General features: G+C 42.4%; 1 protein-coding gene across 7 annotated transcripts in view; it reads left to right on the top strand.

Moving 5' to 3' along the window:
* Window positions 1-10,000, top strand: part of atp8a2 (ATPase phospholipid transporting 8A2) — a 58,087-nt gene that overhangs the window by 35,800 nt on the left and 12,287 nt on the right. For all 7 annotated transcript variants that reach the window (XR_006923673.1, XR_006923672.1, XM_046833461.1 and 4 more), the window contains 5 exons: window positions 807-979; window positions 4,955-5,138; window positions 5,879-5,989; window positions 7,720-7,794; window positions 8,496-8,618. Coding sequence is in view for 5 of the 7 variants with exons in the window: in XM_046833461.1 (XP_046689417.1) it covers window positions 807-979; window positions 4,955-5,138; window positions 5,879-5,989; window positions 7,720-7,794; window positions 8,496-8,618 (666 nt within the window). In the remaining 2 variants the exon portion in view is untranslated. The remainder of the gene's footprint in view (window positions 1-806; window positions 980-4,954; window positions 5,139-5,878; window positions 5,990-7,719; window positions 7,795-8,495; window positions 8,619-10,000) is intronic.

Here is a 10,000-nt window from a genome sequence, read left to right as displayed (position 1 = left end):
AAGTGAAGGACAGCAGAAGACGTTCTATGATGCATAAGAAGTAACAGTTACGCTTTTAGAATCCTGTGATATGCGCACACACACACACACACACGCTCACACACGCACTTTAATCCCGCGCACTTGACCGATCTTTCTACAGCGTCATATCTGTTCATCCGCCTGTGATTTACACTGGAAAGGTGGCTGTGAGCTGGAATTCCTGATTAAACTGATAAACAACACACACACACACGCACACACACCCACACACCCACAGGTGTTCAGGAAGCGTGCACTTTATCCAGGCTGATCTTTATCCTAAAACTGGAGCTTGGTTTGGACCGAGTCTGATCTCGGATCGGGATCTGTTCTCAAATCAGATAGCCACTATAGGCTCCAGAAGTGGGTGGAGCCAGAGGCCGTTACGCTTACTACAGTTATGGAAGCTGGAAATGACTCGGCGGTTGCCATGGTATTGGCACGCACTGCCGTAGTCGGTCGAGTGTGTGTGTGTGTGTGTGTGTGTGTGTGTGTGTGTGTGTGTGTGGGAGGGGGCGAAGTGAGATTATGGTCATGCAGCTCACATGGCTTTCATTACAGTCTACAGGAAGTTTGTTTTCTTTATTCATTTCATTTATCAAATGGTTTCCAAATGGTTTCTAAATATAGAAAGACACATACACAGAATAGACCCTCATAAAATACGATATCGATGTATTTGAGCGTATTTCAATCATTCGGAAAAGTATGTGCTGTATGTGTGTGTGTGTGTGTGTGTGTGTGTGTGTGTAAAACCCGATGTGTGTGTCTTTTGTGTGCTGTAGGCGACTCGGGCCACGCTGATCGCTCACTGCTCCTCTCTGGGTGACTCTCTGGGGAAGGAGAATGAATTAGCGCTCATCATCGATGGCCAGACTCTCAAATACGCTTTGTCTTTTGAAGTGCGTCAGGCTTTCCTCGACTTGGCCCTGTCCTGCAAGGCTGTCATCTGCTGCAGGTACTCACACACACACACACACACACACACACACACACACACACACACAAGCGAAAGGGATATTACGTAAGCTTGGGTGATATGACAGAAATACAACACGCATTTGGATGCTAACAGAGTGATGCGCCGCCGTTGTATTCGAGGCAAACCGTTCTTTTAGGACAAAAGTTATGGCGCCCTACGGAAACGTCGAGTAAAAGTGTGTCAGTGGCAGCTGCATTTCTGGATGTCATCATTTGATTGATTTCAGCCCACCATGAGCGCTGTTTTTCCGCCCCTGAAGTGCACGTGCCCCTTAAAACACCTCGAACGATTCGTTGCAGCATCAACATATTCCAAACGTATATCATGTGAAATGTCTCTGTGGCAGATTTGCCCAGTTTCATGCAGAATCTCATTTTTGCTCTTTGTTCTAACTTGCTGTTCGTGATGGAGTCGCTGACACAGGAACGCACGTGGTCAGAATATCACCACTGTTAGCACTGTTAGTTTAGAAACGTTATGATATCCCCTCGCATACTGCTATATAACGCTAATACAGAAAAGTATAACTATTACCAGCGTCCTACATTGTAAGTAAGTTAAGAACCTCCAAAGAACCCTTGAGGAACCAATTTTATGCATTTTTTTTACGATATATTACACTCTATAATACACTATATGGAAAAAAAGTATTGGGACACCTGACTTTTCCAGCCATGTGTGTTTTTATCTCAAATTTTACCACAAAGGTTTCCCTTCAATTGAACTAGGAGACCCAAACCTGTTCCAGCATGACAATGCTCCTGTGCACAAAGCCAGCTCCATGAAGATCTGCTTTACATGGGTTTGAAAATGTGAAAGATCTCCTGCTATAGAGCTCCAAACCCTATTCAACAATTGCCCCTCCTCCTTGTGTGCGAGTTAACAGTGCAAGCGAAAAGGATGGAAATGACAAAAATACAGCAAATAGCGGATTTGTTCTAGTGATAGCGGCAGTGTTACGGTGTGTGTGTGTGTATGTCTGTGTGTCTGCGAAAGAAAAGGTTCCGTCCCGCCTCAGGTAAGTAAATAAATAGCGCTAATGAAAGCTTGAAGCTTGGCATGAACAACACAGAGCTCTGTGCTGAGGGTAATATAATCCCCCGAGTTGTGCGCAAATGTCAACCTACTGACTCATTTGCTGTGATTATCCCAGAAAACACACACACACACACACACACACACACACACACGCAATCTTTCTTACACATACACATGCGCTGTTTTTCTTTACAGTCAGCTAATAATAATCCCATGTGGTGGAACCGTACAGTCCTGGTGCACTTATGATGAAAGGAAAAATGCTGCGGTGTCAGTGAGTGCTTGTGTGTGTGTGTGTGTGTGTGTGTGTGTGTGTGTGTGTGTGTGTGTGTGTGTGTGTGTAAGTGAGTTTTCAGAGAGGGAATAATTGTGTAAATCCTATATCCGGAGTGAAGAGTCTCCCAGGCCTTACAAACCGGCTGAACCACCTTCCTCCCACATCGACCCTCCCTTCCTGACTGTCCAAAAGCCTGTCAAGCTCCTGCACACACACACACACACACACACGTTGATAGGTGACAGCAATCCTGAGTCACCCTCTTATCCTTTCTAATAAGATACACCTCGATTGTGCTCCTTCATAGTCGAGTTTATTTACTCACAGGTTTATTCTCATGATAAAAAATACATGATCTGCCCTAAAGTATTGGAAGACTGGATTTTTCCAGCCACATGTATTGTAGTTTTTTTCCAAACTGTTACCCACAAATTTAGAGGCACACAATTGCCTGGAACGTCTCCGGATTTTGTGGCATGAAATCTTCCACTTGAACTAGAAGACGCAAACCTGTTCCAGCATGACAAAGCAAACTGCTTTACATGTGTTGGAAGATATGAAAGATCTCCTGCTGAAGAGCTCCAAACAGGCCTCGTCACCTCACCTACATCAGTACCTGATTTAACTAACACACTTGTGGCTGAATGAAACTAGTGGAACATCTTCCCAGAAGCGTGGAGGTTATTATTACATTATAAATGGGGACTAAATGTGGAATGAGTTCCTCAAAAAGATTCAAATACCAATTTTATTGTCATACCATCATGGTTAATATATATATTTTTGTATTGTCACAAACCGAGAGACTGAAGGACTAAAGCGCTGCTGCATCACTCTGATATCAAACAACGTCATTCCCGCTCACGCTGGTTCCCAGCCCATAGTCGTTCCTGCGAACATTCGGCACTTCTGATCCTCGATAATCCTGGATAATCGACACATAACCTGTCTTGCACAAGACTTTTTTTCTGTGGGAACGGTGAACACAATCTTTCACGGACATTTGCGTTTTCAAAAAAGCTGACAGCCAAGACAGCTTTCGGGTTTTAACCGACCAGAAGAGTTGAAGTTTCAGGCGTACTGACAAATCTTTCTATGCCAAATCTTATTCAAATCAAACCACATTTTCTTTCTCACCTACACATTAAAACAGAGTACGACATGTAGTGAAATGCTTATTACGACTGACCAAAACATTTAAACATTTATGTAAATAAATAAAATATAAAGTATGATTAAAAAAAAAAGGATTTATACATATTCTGTCGCTGTGTGTTTGTCACTAAAGTGTTCATGTGCTGGTATTAAAGTGGCACTGAGGTGTGACAGTTGTGCATCTTTCTAGGTGTTAGTTGGGGTAAGTTTATAAATGTAACAGGAAAGTGTTTCGAAGAATAAATGTAGTTTCCATTTCTTGAAATTTGTTCTTTTATCGACTAAAAACTCCCAGTTTTAAATCGGAATGCCCCTTGTAGAATATAACAGTGGAGATGTGCATGAAAGAGAAAGAGTAATGTATGATTGAGTTTGTGTGTGTGTGTGTGTGTGTGTGGGTGCAGTCTTTGTGTTTTGTGTGTGTGTGTGTGTGTGTGTGTGTGTGTGTGTGTGTGTGTGTTTGTGCTTGCAGTCTTTGACCTCGCGTTGTTTGTTTACAGAGCCACTTTCTGCTTCTTATTTTCTGCTCAATCCCACCATGAAGAACATCTTTCATCTTCCACTGCTCCGAGAAGCCCTGTGTGAGAGACAGAGAGAGAGAGAGAGAGAGAGAGAGAGAGAAAGTTCAAAGGAAGGGAGTTTTTTTTTAGATTTTGGTTGTACGTTTGTAAAAAGCCGCCGAGCTGAGCTGAGCCGAGCCGCATGCACGTCCACACGTCCGTAGTAGGAAAAATCAATGCGAATTGTTAAGCTTCGGCTTTCCACCGGGGTTTTCCTTTTCTTTTGATAGAGAGAGAAACAGGAGAGAGAGAAAGAGGAGATAGAGAGTAAGAGGGGGAAGAGACGAGAAGAAAAAGATAGAAAGAAGGCCACCCAGTATAGAGAGTCGTGCCGAGGAAGTGTCTATCTTTACGCATCGCAGACTTCACACAGGTATGTAAGGAAATGGGGCGAGGAGAAGAAGTGAAGAGGAGAAAGCGATGGAGCAGAACGTCCGAGAGATGAAACAGCTGATCCCTGAATGCGTCGTCCTTTAGAAACCTGCTAATGGACGCTCTGAGAAGTCCACGCTGTCCTCCTGTCCCTCAGCCCGAAATCCCATCAACACACACCCAAGTTCATTACAACCTCATTAGAAGCCACAACTGGTTGCACAAATTTGAGATCATTATGAAACTATGTTATCATCTCCATCAATTTCTTCCCCCCTGCTTTCTGCTACAGTTGTTTATTCAGGGAAATCCAATCATCATAATGAGGGTCCGGTGCTCGGGTTAGAGCAGGAACGAGCGGAAAGAAAAAAGAAATGAATTAATACATTCACGGAGAGCAGACTGGAAAACAGTCACGTGCAACGTGAAATTCTTCTGCAAAAACATGCAGTTTACAGACATGCAGATTGTCACACTGCTGAGAGATCTTTACTAACACACATGTAACGTAATGTGTGTGTGTGTGTGTGTGTGTGTGTGTGTTTGCAGGGTGTCTCCTCTGCAGAAATCTGAGATAGTGGACATGGTGAAGAAGCATGTGAAGGCAATCACGTTGGCAATCGGAGACGGAGCTAATGACGTGGGTATGATCCAGACAGCGCACGTCGGAGTCGGCATCAGCGGCAACGAGGGCATGCAGGCCACCAACTCGTCCGATTACTCAATAGCACAGGTCTCTCTCTCTCTCTCTCTCACTCACTTTCTCTCTCTCTATAACAAGAGTATAAGAGCATAACAGAAAAGAGTAATACAGGGATGAGTATAATGGATGAGTAGAACAGGGATGAGTATAATGGATGAGTAGAACAGGGATGAGTGCAATGGATGAGTAGAACAGGGATGAGTGTAATGGATGAGTAAAACGGGGATGAGTGTAATGGATGACTAGAACAGGGATGAGTGTAATGGATGAGTAGAACAGGGATGAGTGTAATGATGAGTAGAACACGGATGAGTGTAATGGATGACTAGAACAGGGATGAGTGTAACAGATGAGTAGAACAGGGATGAGTATAATGAATGAGTAGAATATGGATGAGTGTAATGGATGAGTAGAACAGGGATGAGTGTAATGAATGAGTAGAATATGGATGAGTGTAATGGATGAGTAGAACAGGGATGAGTGTAAATGCAGAGTTTCGCTTCATTTGGTAAAAACATTTTGTCTCGTGCACAATTAAGGTAGAGCAGAAAATAACTACAGGTCGCACGCACACACACACACACACATACACACACACACACACACAGATTCTCTCCAGATTCTTGCCTACAGTGTTGTTGTATCTGGGTGCTTCTGTACTAATAGCTTACATGTGTTCCTGTGGGTCAAGAATCCAGAGATTCAGTCTCTCTCTTTTTTTTTTCCTTCCTTTCTCTCTCTCCCTCTCTCTCTCATTTATTTCTCTCCAGTTCTCATACCTTGAGAAGCTCCTGCTGGTCCACGGAGCCTGGAGCTACAACCGAGTCACAAAATGCATCCTGTACTGTTTTTACAAGAACGTGGTGTTATACATCATTGAGGTGCGTTCACTGGCCCATGCAGTTTGTTCTGGAACTGTTTGTGCTGCTTTATTTTATACAGTACTAAACCTTTTACTTTCTACTTTTTTTTTTTTTGTTTTAACACAAAATGCAAATGTTGCCTTCCTAAGAGAAGTCTTAATAAAATGTTGAAGCTCAGGCGATTGTTTAATATCAGGCTTGTTTATGTTTTTATTATATTTTTTATATTTCATTTTCACATACAGAATGTGTGCATAATCACGTTCAAGAAAGAAAAGACATTTAGTCACTTGGCTGGAGAAAAAATAGCTGGCAAAATATAAAATAATAAAGTGCACTGTATTTTTTGGGGCGAATAAACTGCGCCTGAGCAGCAGCCGAATCCTGTTTTAATTCTGTCTGTGCAGAGAAAATGTACGTTTCGGGTCGTTGAACACAGCAGAGTGAAATCACACTAAATAACACACACAGCGGTGTGTATCCGTGCCAGGTGCATCATTAAAGATGTTCACTGTATGGAAAAGCTCAGCTTGATTGGGTGTGTGTGTGTGTGTGTGTGTGTGTGTGTGTGTGTGTGAGAGAGATACTTTCCCTAGCTTTTGGAATGTGTTTAAATGAACCATCTGGCGTTTGATCAGCTTTTGAAAGCATCGTTACCTTACTTCATCTTAGTCTCTGTCTTATATAAAACACACACACACACACACACACACACACACACACACACACAGGTAGAACCACATACCCTTGTGTAGATTAAGTGTGAGACATTTTGCAGCTGTTTGTAGAAGTAGTTGACAGTGATAAATGAAGCACCACCTCTAGTCTCTGCTTTCTCTCTCAGACACACACACACACACACACACACACACACACACACACACACACACACACACACATTTACAGCCTCGGTCTGACCCTCATCCAAGTAGTCGGCCCCAGGTTCATCCCTAGAATGGACACTGTCATTTGAGAGTTTGTGGGTGTGTGTGTGTGTGTGTGTGTGTGTGTGTGGTAGAGTGACTGACAGGGTTGCCCCTTTGTCTAGCGGTGTGTATGTCAGCTGTTCTTACTTTTAAGGATGCCAGCAGGTGCTGCAACATGACCCCCAACCCCACCCTTTTGACTCCCGTGTGTGTGTGTGTGTGTGTGTGTGTGTGTGTGTGTGTGAGATTGCGTAGATTGCGTAGTGTATTAACTAAAACGCACTGTGTCGTAGGAGTCGTCCTGTGTGTTTGTGCATTGTGGTGGGAGCACATTAAGTATGTGTGTGTGTGTGTGTGTGTGTGTGTGTTGGGGGGATTGAGGCAGAAGAGGTGGATGGGGGTGGGAGGCTAATGCAGGGTTATTACCGAGGATTACCTGCTAGCAAGGATGAGCTTTCAGGGTCAAAGTGCATCGACTGTCTTTGTCTTCAGTGCCAAAGCAGAGTGGGGATAAGTTGTGTGTGTGTGTGTGTGTGTGTGTGTGTGTGTGTGTGTGTGTGTGTGTGTGTGTGTGTGTGAGACATGTCAAAGAGTTTTGATGTTATCTTAGCGCATACTTTTGCTCTTGATAACTCTCTCTCTCTCTCTCTCTCTCTCTCTCTTCCACTGTCTCACTGTTTTTCTCTCTCATTGTCTCTTTCTCTGTGTCTCTCTCACTCTTTCTCTTTGTTTTACTGTCTCTCTCTCTAACTGCCTCTCTCTCTCTCTCTCTCTCTCTCTCTCTCTCTCTCTCTCTCTCTCTGTCCACCTTTTTCCATCCAGCTGTGGTTCGCGTTTGTAAACGGCTTCTCGGGCCAGATTCTGTTTGAACGCTGGTGCATTGGACTCTACAATGTGGTAAGTCCATCGTTCTCGTCTATCGTCCAGCTGTCTGTGATCTGGTTATACTTATTAAAATAAACACTGTGCAATCAATTTTAACAAGGATGTATTGCAGGTTCAACGGTAGTGTGACAAATCTGACCTGGTGCCAAAACTGACCTGGTACCAAAACTGACCTGGTACCGATACTGACCTGGTACCGATACTGACCTGGTACCAAATTTGACCTGGAAACAGTAATATAACAGTAAAATACAAAAACTGACCTGGAGAGAGTAATATCGTTTATTCTGTCCTATTGTTATTAATCCATTTGTGTTGCTGAAGTGGTAATAAAAATTAATTATTGGTCTCAATTTTTAACGTCTTTAAATTTACACAACAAATCATTTTCATGATTTTATCAAAATAACAATAATTACCATCATCACCATGTGTCCTTGGACATTGTAAGCCACACACCACACAGGTTCCCAGTGTTTATGTTGTGTTTGTTTATTTCTGTGCATGTGTGTGTGTGTGTGTGTGTGGTACAGACATTAAACACTAATGTACACAATAGATTAGTTCATGTTTGCTTTAAATACACAAATAGAATCTGCTCGATCATTTGTATTGTCTGTGGATATAACAGTGTAAATATTATTTATTTTTTATTCACAAATGCATTATTGTGTGTGTGTGTGTGTGTGTGTGTGTGTGTGTGTGTGTTCCAGATTTTCACGGCTCTCCCTCCCTTCACATTGGGGATTTTCGATCGTCCTTGCAGCCAGCAGAACATGTTGCGTTTCCCACAGCTGTACCGCATCACACAGAACGCAGAAGGCTTTAACACCAAGGTAACACACACACACACACACACACACACATATACACACACACACACAGCCCAAAACAAAACATCATATATTAGAGGTGAATCATGTGAGCTAAATATTCATAATAAAGAATATATGATATTTATAATTAACAATTCATCAAATAATAATAATTAGTACAAAAAAACCCATAATCAATAGTAATAATAATAATAATAATAATAATTTGTATATTAATCTTTATAATTTGCTCATTTATTTTCAGCAGCATCCAAGATTTATTTTATCATAAAAAAATTTTCTTTGGTCAAACATTTCCAGCATTACCCACAAGATGCTTCGACCTGCGTCGTTCCCGCCTGGCGTTTATTTACTTTCCGGCTCTTTGAAACATCACGGCAATGCATCCCGTTTTTAAAAGCCTCTGTTTTCACAGGTCACACTGTGAGGCATAAACAGCGTTTTTGAATTGACCCACTGTGGAGAGCGTTTCTTGACTAAAAAGATAAAAACATATTTGTGGGGGGCATTACCTAAAGAGAGTGATGCAGCGGTGCTTTAGTCTTCTGGTCTGTCCAGCTCTCTCCTCCCATCTCCTCTTCTGCCGGCTTCATCTTTCATGCCGGCGTTGTCATCTGAGCCATCGCGCTTGTCATCCTTCGAAATCTGCGAATTACCAAATGACTGCGAATCTCTGCCGTAACTCGTTATAAAGCCGCAGTCATTGTGGGACTTTAAGTCCAGTATTTTGGCATTGACGTCTCTACAGTTTCCACTCCGTATTTTTATTAACACCTGAAAGTGACAAAAGAAGAACCAGACACAGACTCTTTCTCTCTCTCATTGCTCTTGTCTCTCCTTCTTTTATTCCTCTTCCACATTCTTAAACTCAAGCAAAGGTGTGTGATGCTTATTACTCACCTTCCTGGCTCCGCCCTCCAATCACAAACCAGCGCTAGACCACACCCTCTTTTTTTCCACAATTTAACCTGAAGTAAATTTTTATGATTGAGATACCTGAGATTTTTCTTCTTTTTTTTATTTTATGTCATTGTAAGTTTGTGAATCATCATGGGCTTTTTTTTAAACACTGCTTAGATTTAACACACGATGATACATGATAGATATGGCTAAAAGTATTTAGACACCGGACTTCTCCAGGTATATGTGGTTTTTCTCCAAACTGTTACCACAAAAGTTGGAGGCACACAATTGGATGCTGTGGCATGAAATTTTCCCTTCGCATGAACTAGGAGACCCAAACCATGTACCCCAGGCCTCCTCACCTCACCTACATCAGTACCTGACTTTACTAACACACATGTGGCTCAATGAGTCTTACAAAAATCTCCACAAAATCTAGTGGAACGTCTTCCCAGAAGAGTGGAGCTCATTATACGAGC

This window comes from Silurus meridionalis, chromosome 21 (assembly GCF_014805685.1).
Source record: "Silurus meridionalis isolate SWU-2019-XX chromosome 21, ASM1480568v1, whole genome shotgun sequence".
Classification (NCBI taxonomy): domain Eukaryota; kingdom Metazoa; phylum Chordata; class Actinopteri; order Siluriformes; family Siluridae; genus Silurus; species Silurus meridionalis.
Note: the sequence above shows the minus strand (reverse complement) of the source record. Positions and strands in the feature narration are given on the sequence as shown.